Source organism: Perca fluviatilis, chromosome 21 (genome assembly GCF_010015445.1).
Source record: "Perca fluviatilis chromosome 21, GENO_Pfluv_1.0, whole genome shotgun sequence".
In the NCBI taxonomy this organism is placed as follows: Eukaryota; Metazoa; Chordata; class Actinopteri; order Perciformes; family Percidae; genus Perca; species Perca fluviatilis.
In genome coordinates this window covers 11,512,896-11,539,902 of record NC_053132.1, presented here as the reverse complement: position 1 = coordinate 11,539,902, position 27,007 = coordinate 11,512,896, and the positions used below count along the sequence as shown (strand labels likewise).

General features: G+C 40.8%; 1 protein-coding gene across 1 annotated transcript in view; it reads right to left on the bottom strand.

Moving 5' to 3' along the window:
• Positions 1-27,007, bottom strand: part of LOC120550601 (disintegrin and metalloproteinase domain-containing protein 12) — a 72,699-nt gene that overhangs the window by 29,378 nt on the left and 16,314 nt on the right. Inside the window, exons 4-6 of the mRNA XM_039787204.1 lie at positions 7,338-7,416; positions 3,881-3,957; positions 2,581-2,767 (exon numbers count right to left, since the gene is read on the bottom strand). Of these exons, the coding sequence (XP_039643138.1) occupies positions 2,581-2,767; positions 3,881-3,957; positions 7,338-7,416 (343 nt within the window). The remainder of the gene's footprint in view (positions 1-2,580; positions 2,768-3,880; positions 3,958-7,337; positions 7,417-27,007) is intronic.

The window sequence follows — 27,007 nt, the reverse complement described above, 5'->3', positions numbered from 1 at the left end:
GTTTGACATCTTGGACAGCAATAGAGATGAGCAGGAACTCATGTTGTTGACGTGCAGTTCCTGTCAGCTCTCCATCATATCTCTCTCCCTGTCTCTATCCCATCTGACTCTCATCATCCAAGGGCACTTTGCCAACAAGCCTCCTCATCTTTAGACCCTCAAGCAGGGCTTATCGAGGCAGCAGCACCTCGGTGTCCTTGTGTAACATGCTGAGGTTAGCGTGCTTGTATGCCACCAATCACAGCAAACCAGACTTTACATTCTCGTATTCAGGGTACCTTCTATTTGCTACCCTCAATTAAAAAAATTTGAAATTATCCTTCACTATATTATCAGTTTTCACGTTTCATCACCTGTGGGATTACCGTGTTTGACCACCTCCCTTATAAACCACATATGTCTTCACTTAGTAGATATGTTTTCCCTTCTAACTCTGGCATATCTTGCTGTGCTAGGGGGTTAGGAACATACTTATTTGAAACAAATGAAAGGGGACATTGTGATCAGATAAAACACATTAAAGCGCTCATATTATGCTTTTTGGCTTTTCCCCTTTATTGTGTTATATATATATATATATATATATATATATCTTTTATGTGCACATTATAGGTTTACAAAGTGAAAAAGCTCAAAGTCCACCCCAAAGGGACTTACCATCTCCAACAGAAAACCCTGTTCACAAACTGCTCCAAACAGCTCTATTGTAGTCCAGCCTTTACTTCCGTGACAAACGTGCATCACTTTGCAACACAAGTTATAATGCTCGCCTAGCTGCTAGCGTGGCACGCCCTCATACTCTGCTTCTTAATGGCTAGTTGTCCTTACCTAGGAACTGCGCATGTGCGACTCCCAAAAACGATGGAATAGAAGCGAGATGCCTCACTCTGTTGCTAAAACAGAGAGCTCAACACACAGGGTGAGAAGAGGAGCTGCAGCAATATGCAGTACAACAAAAATATGGTGTTTTTTGAAAATTAAACCATGTAAACCTATTCTGGGACAACCTCTAAATACAATTATGAACCTGAAAATGAGCATAATATGAGCACTTTAAAGTACACCGAAAAAAAATTAAATCATGAAAAGAACTAGACACATTTTTCACACTGGTATAAATTATCAACACAAGCCTTCTTTTGTTATCTTATTCCCCCCTCTGTTTCAGTCAGTTGGAAACTTCTGCATTGTGCTGTTGTCAAGATTTCTTCACTTGGGCTGAATCTTTGCTACCCTGTTAACACTGAAGACAATGCTTGCCACTGAAGCCAATGCTATAATCATCAACAGGAATCAAAAGCCACAGTAAAACATCAGAAAAATCCCTATCACTGCATGAATAAATAAAAACTAACAATGTGAAAGGACATGCTGTTTTAGCCAGCAAAGCCATATGTTTGGCCTGCTTCCCGAAAACACACTCAATCTCAGTATACCCTTAATGAAATGATCAAACAACTGCTACAATAAAAATCTGTTTTAAGAAAATGGAAAGTCCCTCACATTTATGCTGCATCACAATTATGGTATGTTTGCCTGCCCTCCTTGTGGGTCCTTAAACATCTGTTTCATATTTTACACCACCTATCTGTGTATCTCTTTGCATTGACTTGATAAATCAGCCGTGTTCATTCTCTACTGTCATCATCCACCAGTCAGATAGAGATCACTGGAGTCTGTTTTCCACTTATCAGCGCTCGTCATCTTTAAATCCCTATTCCCTCTAAAGACAGAGACTCCCTGTGACCATGGCCCTTATGATTTATTCCTCTGCTCAGTGAGGTAGTAAGGGGCTGAGTGTAGGGTGTTGGATGGGGATGGGGTGGGGTTTTAATAAAGCAATCTTTTTAATTATAGATGAACAGGTCCTGCTGAAGGCATGATGTACAAGGTTGCAGTTCTCACTTTCGGAGTAAACGGTGTCACTTAAGAGCCATGGTGCTTTTCACAGGCGTTTATCAACCCTCTCTGTCCATACATTCTAGATCACTATAGGACACTGTTAGATCAGATGGGAGGAATGAGTGAATAATTCAACAAGTAGTAGCTTCTAAAAGACGTAACAGGCCACTTACCAATATTTACATTGCAAATTATCTTTTTAAGGAGGGTAAAGGTGAGTAATGTTTTATATTCTACACAGTCGGAATCACCTTTCATTAACATTTGAGTGACAAACACAAAAGAAAGCCAAATCAAATTTACTTCCAGTGGATTATGGATGGTCTATCGGGAACCAGGTTTGATCAATTTGACCTGTTGAAGATGTTCTCTCTGAGATTGCCCGAAGAACATTTCTTCTAAGTAGCAAACCTTGGTGATTTGTTAAATAAAGGAAAGCCGACCACAAGCTGCAACTTCCCCAGTTCAAGTCCGGCTGGGGACCTTTGTTGCATGTCATTCCCCATCTCTCCCATCCTAAGTTTCCTGTCATCTCTCTACTCTCAACGTAGTAAAGTGCCCAAAAGATACTTACAGAAAAGAAGTAAGACATCTTTAAGATAGATACGTTTTTCCAAATCACATTGTCAGTATAGATAGGAGCTGTGGCTAAAATGAAGATAGTTTAATGATCCTTACCCTTGTGCCGAAAGCCTTGAACGGACTGCTGTCTGCATGTTCAATGGGGTAGGATATGTTAAATTCATGGCCACAGGTGCCAGGTGCAAAATTGAGGTGTTCAGCTGTGTAGATCCAGTGAGTCCCATCAGAGTGATCAGCAGATGGTTCCAGTACATAGGATTTGCCTTCAAGAGTTATGAAACCTCTGCAGAGAGAGGAAAGGTTAGACAATGTGCCTCATCATATTCAATTCATTTTTTCCAGAATTCAAAGACTGGAATGGCACTGAAACATATCGGATCAGCAAATAAAGAATGTCAATCTGACCTGGCTGAAATAAAAGGGATCCTGACTTATGTGTCCTAAAGTAACCAAAAAATATGATACATCATTGTGATGAGCGCACTAAAGAGCAGTATCTCCTAGTTTTTCCATTGTTTCCTCTTTCTTAACTTTTCTCATGTTTTAACTGTGATTTAAAGTGACATCCTCATGCAGTGAGTCTGGATAAACTGTGAGATTCTCACAAACCTTGTGCAACATTCACAACCACATGAACTCATACTAAACCTCCCCAAAAGTCTGAGCACTGCCAACCCAAACAAAGAACAATTTGTGAGCTCTGTACAAAAGTTCTGTGCATCTGTTGTTGTGCAGACAGGTTACAGAAAAACTGAAATGAATAAATATTAAGACCAAGGGCAAAAGCAAGGGCTTCACAATCAGACGGATCACTCCGCAGAGGGTGTCGACGTTTGGCTGGTTTGTGAAAACATTCCTGAAGGTGTCCAATGATATTACTGCAACCATTACTCCTGTTTGACATCTGCAATTTCAGTGTTTTCAACTTTGAAATTCTTCACTTGTCTCAAGCCTTACAATATGTCAAGTTTACTGCTTTTCAACAGTATAAACAGGGTGTCATCTCAACGTATTAATGTAGCAAAATTCATTACTTACTGAGTCCTGTTGACATGCCATTCCTCAGAGTTGTACATTAGAGACTTATGCATTGGCTTCAAATCAGACTTAAAGGATAATTACTGTTTATTACAACCTGGATCGGATTTTCATAGCGTTGACGACCGTTTTAATGGTTTCGATGGCATTGTGCTAACCAAAATAATTGATCAGAGAGGTTGTACACAAGCCAACCGTTTAGCCACATTACCTGAGCCACTTTGTTTGGAGGTTAAGTTGAAAGTGAGTATCAGAGATGGTACTGCTGGCAATAATCACTTAAATATATGTATAGGAAAAACTGTGTACAGCTATGGCAAGTATTTGCTTTGAAAGTGAAAGTGTCTGACACACTTACTTAATACCAGCACAGGTACTGAGGCTGACGTCCGAGTTGGCATGACCCTCCACCTCACCGTGGTAGTAGCAGTTTGCCTGAGTGAGCACAGAGAAAAAAGTATTTAAAATTTAAGACAGGAAGAATGGGACCAACGTGAAACTAAACAGGTCTTTAGGTTCAAGCACAGCTCAACAACAGCCGTCCCAACTGATCACTGTGAAATATGAGCAAATTTCCTCTGTGGGGGATCATCTTTTGCAGTTAGCAGCAGCCCACAGGCTGATGATGGTTGAAATCAGTGCGCAATCTCACATCTCCCAGTGCAACCTTTGCGTGCTGCTGCGTTCCCAGGTACCCGCTTTCATGGACCACCTGTAAAGCTGCAGCAGGGAGTAACAAAAGTGAATTAAGCCTCTGTTTATTGAACCAGGACTGGCAGTGAGAGGGCGGGGAGGAAGTGTCTGGTTTGGAGTAAAAGCCCTTCTGCTACAGTTAGAGGGCCTAGCTCAGGTGAGGTCTGACCAGCGGTCTGTCTACCACCCTGTTCTCGAAAACAAGGAAATGTGAGTTTTCCACCCCTCTTTGACTGCCTCTATATATAGAGTGCAGGCAGTAAATTTCAATGTCCAATGGCCTCCTTCAAGGCCTCCTCGAGAGGCTGCTGATTTAGCATGTTCAGTGTCTGAATGAGTTTCTGGGGTTGAAGGCAATCGTTGCTACAGTCATTCTTGTATCACAGAACTTTTTCACAGTAATACTACAATAAAACTATGATAATCCAATTAAAGTTTTCTCACTAGTTAAACAGCATTATTAAATAGTGCCTTTAAAGTTGGGGTTCAATAGCCTTTTCTCAAATCTGGACCTAGTATTGAATCCACTTATTATCTTTTGGACTGGAAAGAAATGTTACCAGTGAAGATAATCCATGCAGCACTTACATTTCATCCAAAACGTATTTGACAAAACATTTACGTAGCATATAAACATAATTTTTTTGGAGACAGGGTTGAAAAATGGTTTTGGCTATCGGAACCCAAACCTACCACCCAAGGGACAATATCTTATTCAGAGGACATTCAGGAAGTGGACCCAAAGCTGTCGTCTGTTTGGCCACTTTCCATATCTCTATCTGGAGGTGCACTAAGAGAACTATCCATTATAGCGAAGTAGAAAGGTGCAAAGAAAGAACAGGGCATTACATGAAATATGAAATCTTAGTGCAGAGAGGAGGAGCAGTACTGGATTTAGTGCGCTGAGTTAATGCTACCACCTCATGTTTCTTTGATGAGATCATGACTGTGATGCATCGATATAAAGGATATGAATAGACTTTTTGTTTCTAAGGTTTCTGCAGAAAGAAAGGAAAGTGCTTACACCTTCATATCTGTAATAAGAAAGATTAATAACTAATACCCAGATTATTGTGGGAGGCAACCCCGGGTGTGAACATTACATTGTTTATCATAACTATGCAATTATTATTCTAAGTTAACTCTTTCGTATCTATGCTATCTATGCTTTTGTAACAGCACATGGCACTCAATTATTGTATAGTATGTGGACTTTAGTGAGAAAGGGAGAGGATGTTAAACAGACAGAGGGAACCGAGGGAGGGCTGAAGTCACTCCCAGCACTACCTTGCCTTTGACTCACAAGTGAACCTTCCAGATCCCTTGCCCAGATCACTATATCAGTCTCCTCCCTGCCGGCAGGACAAATAAATTAACTGCAGATCAGTCTCAAAAGATCTGGCCGTTTCCAGTAAAAAAATGACCCTCCCATAAAGAGCTGGCTGTGGTCATGAGAGAGGAATGAGAAGAGAGATGGAAGTCGGAAGATTACGTTATTTCCCAAGCTGGTAAGACACTGAGAAGGTGGATACATACAGGTTACTGGCACTGATCCTTTGGTCCATCCATTTTTATTTTTAATCACCATATATCTCGTTTGGTGGTTAAAGTTTTTTAAATGTGAAAATGTTCTGTTTTCCTCTGTTTTACATCATTTTTGAATGGCAAGCAATACGAAGGCATCATCTTGGGTATGTTTGAAATTGTGAGGACATTTTTTAATTATCTTCAAATATTTTAAAGATTTAATGATTAATTAAGCTTGATAATAAAAACAAACAACTGCAGAAGCCCTACACCCATTAATCCATCAATCTAACTATCCATTCATGTCAGCATCCAGCTATCTGAGTTGCAGACTCTCAGAGTCTCCGAGTCCACCCTGAGCTGACCTGCTACAACTCCTTCATTGTCTTTATGCTTTGGAATGGCAGCAATTCTGATGAGCTGGCCAAGCCCAGCCAATGATGGTCCAGCTCTGGTCTCACAGCAGTCTCAAGTGGAAAATGTTGTTCATTTCACTGTGTGGGCTGGCCATTAATGAATTATTTTAATCTCCTCTTTTGTGGATTTCAGCATAAGTAGGCCAAGCGTTCCGTACAAAGACCTCACAGGATGTCTATTATTATGCTTTCTGAACAAAAGATTTGACAAGCAGGTGGAAGCTTTGAGGCTCGGAAACTGTTCTATGTGGCACATTATAGTTTCCCAATAGTCTTGCTGTTATTGGACCTCGAAATAAAAATCCTTCAATATAGGGATATTTATGGATCCATGGAAAGATGTTTTCAAAGACCCATTGTGTTTGAAAGCTGAACAGATTTTGCTAAGAAAAACCCAACTGAGCTTAATGAAGATAAGAAATATTTATCACAACACTAAAGTAAATCACAAGAAATTGCAAAAAAGAACAAACCCCAACCTTGATTGATTGGAGAAAATACAACTCTGGAGGTTTAATTTATGAAGTGATTAATCATAAATGAGGATATATTTTTGGAAGTTATGAAATTAAATAGCTCACACAAAAAACGATGTACCTCTCTATGTAAACCCTGAGTCGGAATAAGTAAAAACATACATTGTCAAATGAGAGACTTACCAAATGTAATCAGTGTGCAATCTCAGTTTAACAAGAGATTACAAGTACAAGGCTCATGAATGCAATGATAGGTGCTGAATATTTTACAGTCAGCGTGACGTCTAAAGTGCACTTAGATGTTCACTAGTTTCATATTTTCTTGCAGACCCACATTCCAAGTAATTTGGTGGGATGGTTTGAAGTTTATCTATTATAAAAAGCTTCTCTGACCTCTGTCCACCTTTTATTTCATCACATATGAATCTACTGGCAATGAACAAAAATGGGCCCATTCACCTATACAATCATCTATACAATCATCTACAATCATCATTCAGACTACCCAATTCCAGGTGGCTTAAAAGTCTAACTGCGACATCAATTTTTCTTTACTTTGTTGCTGACCCTAACAAGAGCACAATGACGCAGAACCCGACAAGAAGGAGGGTTCCACAGAGATTCATAAGAGCTGGTGGGTGGGTGCTGAAGAATTGTGTCAGCAGAAAATAAAGAAACTGAAAATAAAAGGTTGTTAACATACCGTGAAGTCGTGAGAGCCTGTGACCGCAATGCCATCTTCCAGGTAATGGGTTTCCGTATAGTTACTTGCAAACAGCCCCCTAGAAAGGATAAACAAAGAGAACAAACGCTCAGAAGTGACCCTAAGGGGCTTCATTCTAAAAAAATCAATCATTAAATCATTAAACCAGACTTGCATGGAAGATAAACAGCCTGATGTGACTTAAAAACGCAACACTATTTGAGTATAAATTGAAGCTGTAGGCATCAAGAAAGACATGTGATTTAAAAAACAAAAACATTCTGTGACATTTTCTAGTTTCACACCACATGCATGCACCATGAAGAAGCCATAACTCATTCCATGAGATATGGTAGAACAGTAATAAGCTTACACACTGCGACAATTAATGAGCAGATGGACATAAAAGTATGATCTGATAAAAACTTCAGTGGGGAGATTATATAGACAGGAAAACAGTGAAGACATCATTTTTACTTACAGATGGGAATCAATAACACTATAAAGTGACTCTCTGAGGTTACCAAGTGATCCATTTATAGTTTATATCTAGAAAGCACAATAAATCAACACAGGCAATCTCTGCTGCATGCGAACAGAGGCATTATGCCCTGCTCTCTTTCTGCCTTTTGATGAAAGAGCAGCATACATTCAGTGATCACTACCATGTAGGGCTGGGAAGATTACCACAATACCTTGGTAATGTGGAACCTACTCATTTCTCTCCATTATGGCAAACTCAGTTTTGGTATCACTGCTTCAGAATTAAAGCTTTTCACTAGGCTTTTACTATGAAGCAACCGCTCCCTGTAGTCTTAAGCCGCCTACACATGATCAGCAGTAATTTCAAAACCTACTGGTAATTTATATAAATATTCTTGACACTTACTTGTTGATTGCAAATATTTAAACCACATATAATGATGGAGTTGCTAAATTGTCATGGAGATGGTTCAGTTGTCATCATGGGAACGAAAACAACAAGTAAGTAGGATGTTGTGTTGAGTGTGTATTTGTCAAGCTGCTGTTAACACAGTCAAGAATGACCCTTCAATATTTTGTCCCCAGCGGAAACGCATTTACGGCTGTCTCACTCTTGTGTTCTGGAGAAAGTGTTCTTTCTGAACATCCAGCGTAGAAGTGAGTTATGCTACACAATTTTGATGCTTTTCAGTTGTGCTGTGGCTCAGGGTCACCAATGGAATCCATTGGTTCAATCCAAGTGTACTACAGTTGCTGTCCTCCAAGAAGCAGCAAACCACAAACCTTTCAGACTGACTCCTGTAGATTTTTTTATATGGAGGGGTGATTTATTATTTGACACTCAAAAGATAGATTTTTGGTTGGGTGCACCACATAACTGCCGAACTGTGCTGACCTGTCGCTGCAATAAGAAAGCCATCACAGCAATACTACAATGATGGCTGCCCTTCTCGTCACCTACCAAGATCACCGAGCACTGCTCCTTTGTCTGGCGGAGGGAAGGACACTCAGCAAGGGGGAAAGAGGATCAACAGCAGAAAAAGATCAACAACTGAGCTGAGATCCAAAAAAGCTATATGGACCCCTCCTGGGTTGATTATTACAGCATGAGCATGTGTATTTGTGTTCATGATTTGTACAAGTGAGGATTAGTGTGTCCATGTATTGTACATACAGCGAGTGCATGTACAGTATTACACCACAGGACACTAGCAGATGGTTGGCTGGTGCTGCTAATCCACAGCAGAGGAACAAACCTCAGCAGGCAGCTGGATTCTCTTACTGACCTCACCGCTGACAACCCAGCCGGGAGTGTCAGCTGTAACAACCTGGGGAGGGGGGTTATTTTGTTTGGGAGCTGTCAGCATGACACACAATGCTTCCCCGCCCTCAACTCCTCTGCTGAGCCAAAGAGCTGGTAATAATCATTGGATCAAAGCGAGGCCAAACAGGAGAGAAAGCCAAATAAAATGATGTCTTTCTTCAGTCTTAATTAGGTCTATGCTCTCGGTCAGACACACAACCTCAACATCTGCCCACAACAGACAATCAAGTGTGGTGAGTGTATGTGTCTGCTTCACTGCTTGCCTGCAACACTCTAGGAGAGTGTGGGTATAAAAGACACTCATGTGTCTGCAACAACCAAGGAGCTACACTTTAGTCAGTCCAATTTTTTGGTTGGTAACCTATATTCCTGTCTCAGCAGTACACTGGAATTGCAACTGACTTGGCTTGTCACTAGCTTTCCTATGCTGCTAACTCACATGGTTATAAGCTTCATAGCATAGATTGATATGGGTCCCAAGATTACAGTAGATTGTTTCCTGGCAACGGCAGTTAACCCTAGTGCATAATGATGAAAGTATGTCCCCCCATCACTTACACTGAAAGCAGATTAGTAAGGAATCTTTTAATGGTCCATATAAACCTGTTCCAACTTTTATATGTGTATCTGGCTATTGTTTAAAGACAAACTTGGAAATTATGAACCTATCCTTTAATGGGATAGAAGAACATGATAAACTACCAAATCAGAGTTGCAATCTGCACTACAAACAAAAAACACCATCCAGGAGTACCATTTTCATCATTAAGTCAAGAAAGTGCAGAAGCACAGATACACATGTACACAGAAAACCTTCTAACGCACGACACTTGTAGGTTCATCTCATCCCAGCCAAGCGGTGAACCGCCAGCCAACTACATCATGCGTCTAATTCCACGAGCCACCCGCCCCACAAGGCAGCAGCAGCTCACTGTTTATCAATCAGTGGGAAGTTAATGAGTCATCGGGGAAGGAAGGGGACGGGGGGGGTTGCACCCCCCATTTAAAATGCATTACCCACGGGACAGGCTTCCAGCAAGGCTCTGTCTGACTGACAAGGAGTCGGCATCGAGGAGAAGCACCGCGAGTCAACAAAAAGAAGCCACATACCGACTGTTAATGCCACAGAACATGTCCTGGGTGTAGGCAGCCTGACACCCAAACAACCACAAAAACACATAATGACTGCAAGTGTGACACGACAGGAGGTAAATATCCCTGAGATGTGTGCTACTGCTGCATTAGCTTGTCTTAAAACTCTGACAGAGAAATATTTGTTAACTTCTCTACATCTGTTAGACAGGTACAATACCTATAATTACAGTTATGTATTGCCATGCTGTCTCCAGGCTGAAAAACATTTTTGAAAGAAATTATATTAGGTCGGGGGGAAGAGTCAGATTTGCACAGATACAGACAAAAAGACAATGACGTCACTTCAAGCTAATCCTGAATGCCAGCAACTAAATGCCACTTCTGTTCTTCCTGCATTCAATTATCATATTTATTCTGTTGTATCTCTGTTTAACATTGTCAGCCTTTCTCTCTGTCTTTGTATAGGGAAATAACACCGGGATTTGCACAGTGTCTTATCAAAATGGAATATATTCGCATAGAGAAATAAATATCAAGACTTACTATTCAAACACACACCATGCTGTGAATGTTCTAAATGAGAGAATACAAACACGCTAACCTCAGAATTTTTTTTTCTTTTTGGTGATATCTCAACTAATTTGGATCATTTTTTTTACATGTGGTCTTCCTTGCTAGTGTTTGCTCTGCTTTTATGCGAGTAAAGCAAATGTTGCATTGTGAGATATATTGATTGCAACAGGCTTGATGAATTGGAGTTAGTGCCTAATCAATCACCGGCAAATGGGAGGTCTCATTTGTAGGTGAGTGCTGCATATGACCTAGAAAGAAAGGTTCTTTACAGCGTACAAACAGCTTTTATATGCTGATGTAACATTGGTTTTCTATTGATTATGACACACAAATACCGATACCAAAACACTGAAGCATACAGAAATATCGACAGCTGAACCAAAGTCACTCCCAGGCCGTTAAAATCCCATTATCAGTGTTATAGAGGAGAGTTTATACTGCTTGAACAAATCTTTCTGACTTAAAAAGTGTAATCAAATCAAATTATGGGACAGTTCAAGTAGAGAAAGAAAAACTTTATTGTAAGAAAAAGACAGTGTTTCACAGCTTGCCCATGCTGTAGCATCATGGATCTGTTCTATTCGGCTGAATGTAAAATAGCACATTTTTCAGTCAGTAGTCACAAATGGGTTTCCAATTTTAAGCTCTGCAGGACTTTTCCCTTGATAAGGTATCCAACTATAAGTATAATTGAGGAAAGAAAAGGTCAGGGCGAATGGAAGTATGCTAAAAAAAGTACATGAAGAATATATCCTTAATTGACTTGCTATGACTCGTACATTGACACCACAGTCTTCATTACTATCGTTGCAGAACAAGCTGGATCAATGTGCAGCGATTTCCCATTCAAAGGCTTCGATATGTCTCATTAAACTCAGACAATCTAATCAGGGACTCCTGGACAAATCCTACAGTTAACTATGATAAATGAAAAGCTAGGCATTAGGCCTTTGGAGAGCAAGTAGCTCTCTAGCACTTGTAAGCCCTGCTCTGTAAGGGAAAGTTGTAACAGATTTAAATATAAACATCTAGAGCAGATGAAATCATCATCAAAGAAATACGTTTCTCGTAAAACCTAATCTAGGAGCTCCAATTAGTACATTACATTTCAATGGAGAGACCCGTGAGGCAATGTGGTAGTAATAATGTCCCCTTCGCTTTTATGTGGCAAGAACCCAGCACCGCGTGGAAAAGTGGGATCATGTGCATGACTCCCCCGCCCCCCGCCCCCCAGCCAAAAAAACCTTGTCTCAGTGTTAGTAACATTCTTTTTCCAGGCGCAAGGGAAGAGGGCCAGTCTTCCAGTCTTCCTGGCTGTGATCTGTCTGACATCAGGCAGTGTTGCAGGCCAGTGCCAAGTAGAGCAGAGAAGCAGAATTCCCCCTGCTTATCCTGAGCTCAATGCAACTCCCAGTCTTCACCAAGCATGTCATGAACTAAACTGTTAGAGCATGCCAGCCAATGATTTCTGCTCAAGTAAGAGGGAGGAGGGGTGGGGGGGGGGGGCTTGGAGTCAAGGCGGACGGTGTTGACTTGCTTCGTAATGTATAAGCTGCCATATTCAGTAGCGAGCAAACTTTCGAGTGTTGAAAATGCAAAAATAAAAAGCTTTTCATAGAAAGCAGAGGTTTATCTTCGGGCTTTTTTACAGTTATCATTACAGCTTAATTATGATGCTTTACACCTGTGTGGCATCCTGTGGGTGGTTAATTGGTGAGTGAGATGGTCAAACAGAATAGCCATTAGTAGCAGTGGCACGCAATTATTGCAGTGACTGTCACCTGTAGATTGATGTGGTTAAGCCCAGGCATGCCCCGTGAAATCAATAAAGTGTCATCACTGTGCAATGTCTGTGTGATGGATGACTTCACAGGATCCCAATTACAGAGAATGGATGATGAATACCACCCCAACAATGGACAAGATAATTGGAATTAGGACAGAAGTGCAACACTAATCTTTGATAAAGTGTGAAGATAATGACGCAGACTATACGGAGATACACAGGTCTGTAAGTTTATATCAAACAACAGATATAGTTTCTTAAATGTTACAAGTACAAAAAGTAGGGATGCACCGAACCCAGAGTTCAGGTTCGGGTTCAGCCGAACTTTGGGCTTTTTGACGGGGTTCGGGTTCTGCCGAAATTTAGAATTTTTTTCCACCGAACCGAACTCTACCAAAGAGAAGTAACAAGAGGCGAAACTCAATAGAACGTTCCATTGCAACAAACACACCCATGACCGAGCTGCAGCTCCGCCATTTTGGACTGAACGCAACACAACGTTCTATTGAGTTTCACCTCTTGTTACTTCTATACTCTTTGTGCGCTACGCTAGTCGACGTAATGACGGCGCCGTTGATTACGAGAAGGTGTTTACGTAGGTGGACCGTTCCGAAAAAGTGTTGTTTGGCAATACTTTCAGTCAAAAGAAGGCGATTCAAGTCGAGCTACATGTTCAATTTGCTATTTGCTTGGAATCAAGGAGAGGGTTAACTTTTTCTTGTTGTTTATGGTCTGGTTCGGTTTGGGGTTCAGCAGAACCTTAACCAGTGGGTTCGGTATTAGGCTGAATCCTAAAAATCTGGGTTCGGTGCATCCCTAACAAAAAGTACACCCAAGATGGTCCACTAACCAGAAGGTCTGCTGCTGTTGAAATAAAATAGACTCGTATCTCATATACAGTAAGAAGCCAGACATCCTAACATTTGGATCCTCACTACTACAACTATGCAGCTAAAAAGACTGAGTATGTATATAAAGTAAGGCAGTGTGATCAGCAGAGCAAAAAAGAGAGAAAGCTCAGAGAGGAACCAGGGATGTGCTGTTGTGTAGACATACATATCCAAAGTCTGTCCTCACCCAAAAAAAAGAAGGGCATTGGTCGATTCTTCAAATGCTTAGAATGACTTATGCTTTCCCATCAAGAGGGCTGGTGAAAACCAGGTGGAAGTGGCGTGATACTGTTGTACGACCACAAAAGCTCTCAGGCAGGAGGTCAGAGTGGATGGTAACCATGACCACAATCTTAACCTAGCAGTTTCAGTTGCTGAACTTAATGACACTTCAACCATAGTGGGGGCAGACCAGGAAACACTTAAGAATTGTTATTGGACATTTAGCAAACATGCTACTGCCTCACCATATTACGGGAACACTTTGTCTCTTGCTGCACCACAGTTCAGCGTGGAGTGACACATAGTCCAGCCATTCCAGTCTGACAAGCACAATGACAACTTAATAAAATGCCACATTTGTTTAACTTCTCACTGGTTGTCTGGTTTTTCATCTATGTATGGTCGTGTTGTAAGATTCACAAAAACATAACTTCAAACAGGATAACTACAGAAAAAGGGCAACTTTGAGTCAGATGTTTTCCCACATAATTGTCCGTTCCCTCTTTTGTTTTTGCGCATGTTGTCACTTGTCGACATGTAACATCAAGTCGCATCTGGCTCTCATGTGTTTTGCTTACACCAGTGTTTGTCGTGCATGCATGCACATGTGACCAATTGTGTCTATGAGAGCCCAGCAAATCATCACCTGCTCACTCATGATTTGCGGCAGGGCAAGTTGCTTACCTTTCTTCTAAAAATACATTAATATCACTTTATTGCTCATGATATCATGATCCCCAAGGGCAAGGGAAAAGTAATCACATGTGACTCATCAAAGGCAGTTGATTGGCTCAGTGTGAACTCTAAATGCTCCACTTCAGGTCAAGTGGAATATATGGATTGAATATGTCTTATGTTTGCAATTAGACAATAGACGTAAGTGATAACAATTAAATCTAAATTACAGGAAAACAAATAAAAAGTTCAAAAATCTTGGCAGTTTGTCCCAGGTGGATATTTCTTTTTCTTCTTTCTTTTTTTAGTGGCACAGGCCAGTGACATTGTTATCTGAAACTAATTATGCTGGGTGCTCAAATCGCCTTTGGTGCTGTGGATCACTGGAGGGGAGATCCTTCATCCTGCTTTCTACTCCTATCTGCCCCCGGGGCTTCTGCTCCTCTGTGGCAGACAGCGTGCCTCTGCTCTGCCTCTTCATCTCCCTCAGGACCTGCCCTGGTTGTGTGTCAGCATGCGGGGGTGTGGGAGAGAGAGAGAAAGAAACAGAGAGTGTGTCCCTGTTTGTGAGCAGGAATCAGCAAATGTGCTGGTAGATCGGCTTGATTTATGCGCATGTCTGTGTGGGCGCATGTGTGTGTGCCTTGTACACATGCAGGCATCGCTGCACAAGCTGTTTCTACAAGGAGGATTGTGTTTGTGCTCCCCACACATCAGGCTCATGGCTTAGAGATCATGCAATACATTCTTTTCTTTCAACACTATCGGCAACCACACCACTCCCTGCCTGATTTCCTAAATGTCTTACCATTCTTCAACCATTGAAAAATCAGGAGGGCATTATCGAACTGTAATGCTTTTCTGAAGTATTTTGCAAACTGTGAAACAAAATGTTCTTCTTACTTTCTACCAAAGAATATTTCAATGCTTCTTTTTACAATATTGTAGGCACCACAAACTTGTAATGTATTGGGGTGGAGGCAGAAATCCCAGAGATAGATACCTCATTTTGATATTCATGTCTTCTAGCCTGTGGCAAAATCAGGAATTATTGAAAGCCTGCAGATGGAAATTGACTAAACTGAATTCATATTCCTCACTGTTGATACATTCAAAATGGAAACAATGCGCTTTACGTGCAGCCTCAAAGCAATTAACTGCATCACATCACATTTTCTATATCATTTTTTGTTTTAAGATCATTATGTGGGTTAAGGCTGAGAACTGGAGGATGTACCGAGGAGGAGGTGAATGCAAAGTCATTTTCAGGACGGGTCATGCTAATGCAACAGCTTTGAGCTTTCCCATTAATTCAAATGGCTTGCAAAGAACTGGCCAAAAGCTCATGCATCTATATTCATTGCAACCTTGTGCTTGAACTAATAAGCGGCTAGGGAGCTTCAAACAATCAAGCCTATCATTCTTTACACAAGGTAAATGCACATTAAAAAAAAACAGCAATTCAATTTATTAAGTCTGTCTTGTACACCCCTTTCTTCCTGCCCTTCTCCCCCGTCTTGCACGCCCTCCGGGAAATCAAACAATTAAGGGCTGAATACTAATTTACTCTCCCTCCCTTTATGTCTCTCACCCCTCTGATTATGTCAGTGACGGAGATATCCTCCCTCTTTCTGGTAAGTCTGCTTTTTATATATTAGGTGGGCTTGGCTGTGCAACCTGACCCTGAGTTCTTTTGACTGACAGATGAAGAAGGTTACAAGATTGGAATCGGAACCAAAACAACCAAATTATTTAAAGAGAAATTTACTTTAGTGTAACGTGCAAGGTCAGAACCCTTATGCATTTGCAACAGGTGTGGTGTGTACTAAGACAAGGAACTAAATGTCCAATTTATTAAGCAATGCAATACATTTCCCAACTGCTCAGCATTCATAAATCTCTACCAGCTTTCATTAAAACCATTTTCTGCAGTGAATGCTTACAAAAGATTAATCAGCTTTCAACATCATTTCACCCTGTTTCTAAAGTTGTTGATTGATTTCCAAATAATGCACAATTAGCTCATCAGTCATCCATGGTTCATTGATCCCTGGAAGGAATATAGCTCTAGTTCAGCTGATGCACCCAGGAAGTGGAATAGCATTGGCTTTCTTGAAGAGATTGTTTGTAAACATCACATCGTACATCAGAGCGTACAGATGGAGCAAACAGTTGGGGCTTATTCATTTTTAGGGCATCGATGACCCATGGAGCATAAAAACATAAGCGTGGTTGATTTGTATCCACATCCATTTATAAATTTCCATCTGCATTTTAAACAAAATCAATTGCCAGACCGCCAAAGCCATGGTCGTGGAACTTCTGAGGTCATCCCCCAAAACCACTGCATTTTTCATATTTTAACCATTCAGTTAACTATTCAGTTGTATTTTGGGTGGATTTTCTATCCTAAAATGAAGGTCTGAATGCTATTTCAAAGCCCTTCTGGACAAATACTGAATCTACTGAACCATGTATGTATGTACTAATTCATTGGCTAATATGAATATATTTCAGTCTAAAAATACTGGAATCAGCCAATCAAATTTAGCATTACGAGACATTAGTAATAGTAGAATGTTAAAGGAGTAGCTCGATACGCTTAAACACTTATTTGTTTTTTTGCCAAGGTTCAAATGAGAGGCTCGATATCACTCTCATATCTGTAGGTACAATATGGAGCAGTAGCTAGCAGCTGGTTATCTTAGCTTAGCATAAAGACTGGAAACAGGGAGGGACAGCTATAGCCTGGCTCTGTCCAAAGGTAACAAAATCTGCATACCAGCACCTCTCCACCAGATCACGGATTAACACGTTAAATCTTGTTTGTTTAGTCAAAACACTGAAAGTGTAAAATATAAATAGATTTTATGGGGGATTATGTGTGGGACTATTTCTTGGCTGTGTACAGTGACTTTCTGGTTGCCTGGAAACCTAACAGTGACGACAAGACTTCAGACTGCTGGCTCCAGCTTCAGACCGATATGAGTGGTGCCGATCTTCTCATCTAACTCATGTCAAGAAAGGGAATAAATGTATTTCCCAAAATGTGGAACTATTCCATTAACTCCCATTGGCAGAAAAGATACATGGACATGCCCTCAGTGGACAACTGGATCTACTCCTGCCAACTGAATATATGCTTCATTCATGTTAATGAACAAACATGGAACACATGCATGTAAACATGCCGGATTGTAGCCAAGGGCTAATTTCCATCCATTTCAAGAAAGACAACTTATAGCTTTTCTCTCAGCTCGTGTGTCAACAAATGCAGTTTCCTGCTGAATCCTCAGTGAATTTACAACCTGAACGTGACCCCTTTGCTCAGAAACTCGTGTCATGGAATCGGGCCTCAATTCCACGGGGTCCCTGCACCCCGAAGCACTCCACAGGCTCTTTATCAAACCCTGGCAGCTCCTATTGTTGTTGGCAGCTCACTCCTGTCCCCAGTGCTGGAGGGATTAGGTGAGAGTGAGTGAGGAGGAATACGTGGGGCCAACCAAAAGAGACCCTGCTGTGTCCCATACCCCAACAGGGAGTTATTAATAGTTGCTGACGGCAAGAAAATACCTAAGGAGGGAGACACATTGAGGCAGGTAGACAGAAGAGGAGGAGGTCTGCTGTCACACCTCATCTGACAAAGCAAAAACACCAGAAACCTTGAATCCAGTCATCACACATCCTCCCCCAGCCTCCGTCTACTCCCTGTGTGTCCATCTCTCAGCACTGTGGGGCCTCAGACACATAACCTTAATGACAAGTGGGATGGGAAACCAAAAGCATCTGCTTTCTGCATGACATTGAGACAGGGGAAGAGTCCATGCTCCAGGTCCCTGACTTTTTCCGCACCATTTCCTTTTATCACTAAGCTAAATTTAGTGATGAAAGAGGCATCTGAACTCTAACTCCTACACAGGTTTCCCATTGAGTCGTGTACAGATTTGAAATTTTAAATGAGTGAAAAGCAGGAACACAAGAAGGTCAGCAGCAGAGATGCTACCTTTTTGGGCAAGAAGGGGGGGCGGGGGGGTGGGCGATGCTGCTTGAACTTTTTGCTGTGCTAGTCAACTGGAGCGGATGCTGTTTTTGATTTCCATCCAGCAGTCATTTTTTCACAAGGACACTGCTCTGTATGTGCATGTGTAAGACAACAGATGGGGCCCAAACTCCTAGATCAGCTAAAAGAGACAGGCTTCCTTCAGCCCAGATCTGACCGTCCGACTGATGACCTTGCGTGGCTTCTTCTCTCAGTCAGTGACCCCCACACGCAGGGAGTGTTGGTCATAGGAAGGTCAGTGGACTGTGAGAACGGACAGAACAGGATGGAGAACAAGTAGAGCGAGCATTCCCTCCCGGCTTAACACTCACACTGTAACTCCGGGCAGATCTATTTGTCTGTCTGTCAGAGGGAGGATGGAAGCCAGGACTGTGAGCCTGGACTGATTATCTTTATGGTCAGCAGCCACAGAGGTCAAAAACTTTGGCTGCTTTTGTTTATTCCCTTTGGCACCCCAAAGCCTTGAGAAAATGAGATTTCACTACAATTTATGGACAAGGTTTGCTTAAATAGGTGAAAGGGAGAGATTGTGAGCCAGGAAACAAGACAGAAAGACAAACAATCTAATGGAAAGGAAGATAAAGATAGAGAGCCTTGGCTGACGGATGCAAAAACTAACTTTTGTAGTCCAAGATCCTCAAGAACCTCTAATAAAGCCACATTTTCTGGCAATTTTGGACAATTAATATTCAAATAATTCTGTCTTAGACTTCTGCTACCGTTTATTGAGTTTGAAAACAATGTATTAATCCTTATAGGCATACAAGTCAAATATATAAAGAAATGGAGTGTGCTTATGTTTATTATTTTATTGTGCTTGCTTATTTCCCCCATTTCTGCATCCTACCTATGATGACTAGCTATTGCATTATTGCAGGCATTTTGGAAAGACAGGGGAAGACAGCCTGGTTCCCAGTCTCCAAGTTTGATTATTGCTGTGATATATTAAAGTTGATTTGTCTTTTTCATTTCAAAACCTAAATGCTTACAAACAAAGCAGTGGACATGAACTAGTGAAATGTTGTGTTTGCTCATTTATGTGTAGGAGGATGTTATGATTAAAAGGACAAAGCCTCTTAGTGTATATAGAAAATTGCTGGAATTTTTCTTAACTCATTCACAAGATGAATGGGAGTTGGAAATAAAGTAAATTATATGTGCTTAAACTGTATCAGCTATATGGAGTAAGTTCGAAATTGTGCAATACAAGTTCTTGCGGATATAGCCTTGCATTATGCTCTATTAAAAGTTAAAAAGAAGTTACATAAAGGTCTGAAAATGAAACTCAAGGCTTAGTCTACTTTCAAAACCCCCATAACTTTTAATGCAATCTAATCTTAAAAGGCACACAGGCAGAATGGCATTTCTAGGTAAAATAAAATGGGTAATTGTTCAGCGAACAGCAAAATATTGCACACCGGGTTCATAATAATGCAAGAAAGGGCTCTTAAAAGATGACTCATACAGAAGATTAAAAAAAAACAACAGGGTGAGGGCTGTCTGGCTGTCTCTCTGGTTGTCGTCATGTCTTCCATGAAATAAAAAACAGTCCACTTGTTTCTAAAATCCTGAGCACTACATGCATACAGTAAAAGCACCCAGTAAATTGCAGCTCCTATGGCCTCTGACAGGTTGATCTCAATGGTTAAAAGAGGCAAGTTTGGATCCCAGCTGTGGAAACAAAACCCCATCCTCCTTCCTTATCAGCTATCATCAGGGTGCTTGTGAGCAAGGCACCAAACCCCTTGTCACGTAAATTGAAAGCATGATCAGAATGATTTTATTTTGGTAATTCAGTATTGACCTGATGAATTACTGAAACAGAAATCATGAAATGCATTCATATATTTTTAGACTGCTAATCCCCAGCCTCAAAAACCTTCGTCACAAAAAGACGGCATCTTTATCTGCAGGACGGGCCGAAAGCTCTTTGGTGAAGGTAGGTAGTGAGTGATGGCTCGTCCCCCAGAGAGAAACTGCTGCTTACAGCAGGTTTCAGTTGGCTGTGTTCTTTGTGGTGAAGGGAGGGAGGCCGAGGAATAGATCTAGCAGCTGGAGCCCTGAGACCCCCGTGGTCCGTCTGGTAAAAGGCTTAGAGTGGAGAGGGGAAGATCCCTATCACTGCATAAAGTGTCTTTTTTTTTTAACAAGCCATTGAGTCTGATACTCAATCTTCATTTTCTTCCGTTTTATACTTAAAGTGCCCCTCATTATTGGGACTTTACTTGTTTGACCTTCACTGTGCAGAATGATGTATGTGCAGAATTTTACACTAGAAGGCTGTTTTCACTTTATCTGCTGAAGAGGGAACATTTCTCTGCGCTTACCTTAAATTGCTTTTTAAGGCGTGTACGTATGATTTTGTGACATCATAGTTTGGAAGCCAATCCTGGCACAATTTGCAACTTAGTGCACAAACACTGAAAATTGACTTTTCAGACATTTTATGTCCAGAAGTTAAACTTTTGAAATGAGAATACATAGTTATGGATCCTGGATTTTCAATGGCAGAGAAGGAATAGATGCAAATTTAGGAGTTTTTAAAATGGTCATTGAAAAAAAATATATCAGACACAAATTATTATTCACAGCTTTGTATGTCTGTTGGGGACAAATTTAATATTGAGGTCAGACGGTTTTCAGCTTTCCTATGTGATTTCAAGGAAGTGACATCTTGGAAAAGAAAATCTCTTACATTACAAAATACTACTTTATTTATAACACAAGAATTAAAGGGGGCACTAGAAAGCTAGACAGAGAGAAAGTGACATCAGGTGAGCGGGTTGAATTGTTTTGGGGCTTTAAAGTGAGCTTGAAGGTTGGGTTGGGATGGGAAACTTTGAGATAAAAAAAAAAGTCATTTATACAGACGCACACAAAACAGAACATTAAAAGGATGGCGTGCATGTGCATCTCACTCTTATTCATCCTGCAAGAAGAGACAGGCCATACGAAAGCTTTCCAGTTTTACTGAGTGCCTCCTAATTAATTGGGAACATGGAGTGGCGAGTCCACCTTATTAATTACTGCTCTAAGCTTGAAAATAATTGGAGCTTCTAAGAAGGCAATTCAAAAGAGGGAAGCTTCTTCCAAAAAATTCCCTTTTGAAGGAAGTAGTTAAAAGGCACAGGCTCTGGACACAGACGAGCCCATTTCCAAAGCTCGTCTTTGAAACTAATGAATCACAGTGTACCATGGCCTTGCAGCAGCAAGAGTAACAAAGGTACAAAAGCTGGAGTTAACCTCAGTGCATCCTTCTCCTGGAAATAAGGTTTCGAACATCTGAGTGTGTGTGTGTCTGTGTGTGTGTGTGTGTGTGTGTGTGTGTGTGTGTGTGTGTGTGTGTGTGTGTGTGTGTGTGTGTGTGTGTGTGTGTGTGTGAATTTTGCTGATGAGAGTGTATGTTTGTCTGCAGAAGAGAAAGAATAAAGGAGCATTGGTACAATCATGCAGTATATCCAAGTTGCATGGTAGTATATCTGTTCATGATGATGGTTAGTGGGTCGAAGTCCTAGCCTGTTTGTGCCCTCTCCACAATTACTTTCACTGTAATGTGCAGTACACACCTGCCAATGACTCATTCGCCCACTATCTTACTATCCATGCTTCTCTAATTTAACGGGGATGCTTGGCTAATAGGTCAGATGTGTGCTTCAGATCAGATAATCAGGAGCAAGGCTCTAATATAATGTCATGTCGACGGTGATAACAGGAGCATAACAGCAAGAGCACAAGCAGCATCTCAAGCATTAATGCCTTAGTGGATGGAGACTTCAAATAACCATCCAACCAACCAATAATCTTAATGCCATCCCTTTCCTTAAAAAACATCTTCCTATCATCTCTCCTTTCTCATGCTGTGCTCTTCCTTATCCATGTGTTGTTACTCTAGCTCCAATGATGGGACGTAAGGATGCTGGGCTAGCAGGTTAATATGGGAACAAAGTTTTTAATGGGATATTAAAAAGAGGAACCTTGGATTTTTATCCAGTTAATAATCAGATAATTGGAGACTCCGACACATTCGTGGTTCATAAGAAGTGTTGAGAGTTTAAAACTAAGATTTAAAAGTCTGTGATGCCTTGTAATTTGTATTGATGGCATATTTTAAGACAATGTCATACTGGTATACAACTTGATTTCTTTAAACAGATTTCTATCTGAACGTAAGAAATACCTCAAACTGAAAGCCATTTTGAATTACTCCAAACCAGTCTAGGCACAGAAACTATTTAGAGTCAACCAATCATTTGCGCTCCAATGAAATACTAATCAACTAACTCCCACTAAACGTGATTCTATTGGTCAAGTATCATGTCAATCAATACAAAGATTCACCTTTAAGGAACGAGGGTAAAGTCAAGAACAGAGTGTATTCAAGCAGTTATTTACAGACATTCAAATCTGTAATAAACACATTTTAAACGGTTTAGTTTGAGTAAGCACGGAGGCCCAGACTTGGGGAAGTATTTGATACGCCCCTTGTCTCACTCCTGGCTTGATGACAAGAGGAAGGATTTCATACAGATGGGTCATACATTGCGTTTGACGTTCCTTAAACAATCTGTGTGTGGCTCAGCAGCCGTGGACAATAACTCTACAAAAGGAAGTCACAAGAGATGTCTTTTTTCCAGAAAGGGCTGTTTATTTGTGCGGCATCTTTAGCCTTCTGTTTGTCCAGCTCCCCAGGAGAGGCTGTTTCCTGCTCATGTTTTCAGTGAGACACGAGGAGGTCTTCATTGAGAGAAGCTACAGGTCACCAACCAGCAGTAGTCCAGCCTGAGATATGGAGTTAAATAACATCCTTAAAACCCAACACGCAACTGGACAAATTGTGTCTGGATCCTGTCCAGACTGAATTTTATTGTTCTTCCAAACACCAGAAAGATGGAAGATGTTTGCAGCCAGGCCTTTCACTTAGGAAACATAGCCTTTGCCTGCCCTCTGTCCAGGGAAAATGCCAGATTAAAGTGTATGTATCTGTCTGTTTGTCTCACAGCAAAACAGACTCCAAAAGATGAAAAATCAAACCTCCAGGCCCCTTATGCTTAAGGCTTAACAACATGATGAGCAGGGAGAACCCCCAAGTGCAGGCAACCGAGAACATCCTCCACCCAGCTGATGAGCCCCAGGCCTCCTTTCAGTGATCCTGCAGTTCATTAGAAAGGGAAGCACGGATTGAGAGCATGCTGCCTGCTTAGCTTGGGACTCATCTTGATATGCCTGGAGGCCTCGCATTCAAAAGCCACAAAGCAGCTGGAACAGCTTGGCCAGAAATGTTTCCATACTCAGTGGTCACAGCTCAACAACTGTTCCCGCTGGTCTAGATGTACAAGCTTCAGGGTTTCTCTCATACAGTAGGTTTGAGAGTCATGCCTCGACAAGAAATAAAAAGGACCTTAACGGGATAGTTTGGATTTTTTTAAAGTGGGTTTGTATGAGGTAATTATCCATAGCCAGTGTGTTATCTATAGAAGATGGTTGCAGACAGGAGTACCGACACGGAAGGAAGGGGAAGCAGCAAAACATTTTTTAGCCTCATAAAAGGTTGTTAAAATCAATATTGCTTTAAGTGTATGCTATATTTAGAATACTTTCACCGCTTTACCGTGCCGTCAGGACGCCCCTTTCTGACGGTGAACTGAAACCGTTATATCCATCTATGCTCTCCTTAAACCACCAGAATCCAATAAAAAATCTACAGCTTTATAATTTGTTTGCAGAATACGGGAGTTGCTGGTCTACCTCTGCCTCGATCGACCAGTTTGTTTGCGCTATTGTGTGACTTTGCCATCAACAGCAGACCTCTGCTTAGCTTCCATTCTGCCTGCTTTTCCAAACTGCTTTTTCATCTACTGTAGGTAATACATGAACTATGGATCAATTCCTTATAACCCCAAAATCTGTACTCTCTCTTTAAAATTCAGTTAATAAAGAACAAAGGTGCTATTTCACAAGGCCATCTGAAGCTTCTCTTTAGTCATCGACTAACTAAAGTGAGAAGCTGAGAAGCCACCAGGGATCACACTCAGTGTAGCAGATGACAGTAATCAGGCTTACCCCATCAACAACTTGGCTTTTCCAGTCAGAAAAACTTTGTGCTAATCTAGGAGGACATGAGCAATACTGCAAGGCTAACAATGCATTGAGGGCAATTTAAAGTTTAATTTTCACCAGCTGGACTTGGCATTTTATCATCAGTACCTTGATGTTGATAGCATCAGCATTACTACCTCTGTTAATTAATGTCCTGGGTGAAAACTGAGGATACTATGCCTGCAGGATTTTTTAAGAGCCGCCTGTGGTTCAATCAGTTAGCTTTAAATGCCACATTTTTATGGTATGGTCAGAGAACTGACTTAATCTCATCCTTAATCCTTGACGAAATCACCCTGACACCAAATTTTAAGATTTTATAAGTTTGGCATTGAACATTGGAATCAAACTACTCATTAAAGAAGTGTTTTAATATCAACATGCACTTCAGGGCTTTATTCGCTGTTGATTTTCCTGCATGAATGCTTATCTAACTCTAAGTACAGAGGAACTAGCTAATGACAAAAAAGACATTGCTTGCAAAGTACTGGCAGCTAAAACCAATTCTGTGTAGAGCATGTGCTCTTTTCTTGTGGGTAATTTGTTGACTATTCCCCATGAGGCTCCAATTGATGAAGATAACAACAACTATGTCCTCCATGTCTGAGTGTCCATGAATCTATCTGTAAATGCCTTTTTTATGCAAACACACTTTTTTTTTGTCACGCAACCATTATTCATTGCTGAGTCACACTAAAATGTGTTCATTTGATGTTGATAATCTACTGTGATTGGATAACAGAACATAATCAATATTCTTACTTGCAATTTTTGAATGTAAAGAGACAGCAATACACAGGTGCATAAAACGGAAGCCTTTCCACATGGAGAGGGCCTTGATCTTTCAGGCAGACATATTTTCAGTGCCAGTTCGCAGGGTTGACATGTTGCTCCAGGCAGCGTGTGCCCTTTCCATGCCGACAAAAAGCTGCTTTCAAAGGGTGTCCGGAAATCTAGGAATATCTGACGCCTATGTCTCCTGCTTTCGCCAAAGAGCAGACACACCAAAACAATGCTCCATATTGGCTCACAAACATACTAGCTTTGTTCAATCAAGACTAGTTTTCATCATGTTCCAGGCTTTCTAAATGTCATGGGTGACACTGACACTACACAGCTCACCATCAGAGTATAAAAAACAGTACTTTTTTACAAGCAGACATCCAAAACAGCATACATTTTGTCAGATATTGAATGGAAATACTATAGCAATACCTAAGACAGGGTAACAGTTACAAGGTTACTCTTATTGTGTTATATATCTTTATACCCTTATTTTTTTGACCATTGACATTGTCAATGGGAGGATGCCACAGAGGAATATGACAAATTGTCACTATACACAAAAATCATGAGGAGAAATAATACAGTACTAGGTCAATAGTTGTCTACTTCATTTAGGAGTATTTGTCTCCGTTATAGTCTCTGATTTATCATAAATGTACTGGTGTGTGACAGCTCAGCAAGGAACTAGTGTCAAATGATTTGAAAGATGACAATATCTGAATTCTTTGTAAGAATATGAATGAAACTGACTGACTGAAGTAGTCAAGTTACACATAATTCAATTATATTATAATTCAAATAAGGATGACTTAGCTTTTGCAACAAATAGGCAAAACAAAAAGATATAATCTTTTCAATGGCTTTATATATATATATATATATATATATACACATACATACATACATACATACATACATACATACATACATATATATATATATATATATATATATATATATATATATATATATATACACACACATACATAAAAACTTTGTATGCACCCCATGCAACCTTTACTACTCTCTATTACACTGCAGGGGTGATGCAAGTTCAGACACACACACTGAGCGTGTTCACCTCTACATACAGAAATAATCGCGTTCAGCTGTGCAGAACCCCTTATGTTTCGTTGCCAGCGCTATTTATTAACAAAGACCTGAGAAAACAAAAATAATCCGGGGGTTTAAATCAAATCATTTAATTCTGGACAGCATTTCTTTCCTCCTCTACTGATGCCGGCTGTGTTTGAACAACTGGATTTCATCAGCGGCATGCAGCCAATCTGCCAGCAACCTCAGACAAAAGACCTTCACTTAATGTCAGCACAGCAGGTTCGGTTCTGGCTCTGGTGCACTGATCCGCAGAGCAAACTCACTCAACAACACACATCCTCAACAAATCCACATCCTATTTGCGATTCGTCTGGTCAAACATGCACGGCATAAAGTAGCTTCTATTTTGATTTTAAGAGGTATTTTGACTTTTCACAGAAGTGTGTGGAAATCCACAGATGATGAAAGTTCAGCCCTTGCCAGTAATTAAACCGTGTTATCCAGACTCGCTGTAAGTGTTGAGAGTAAATTCTGACAGATTGGTGTTTGGAATGCACGGAGGTTTGTTTGAGCAAAGTCTTTCCATCATGCTCAAGCTCATTAGAAAGATCTGGATTGCACCTC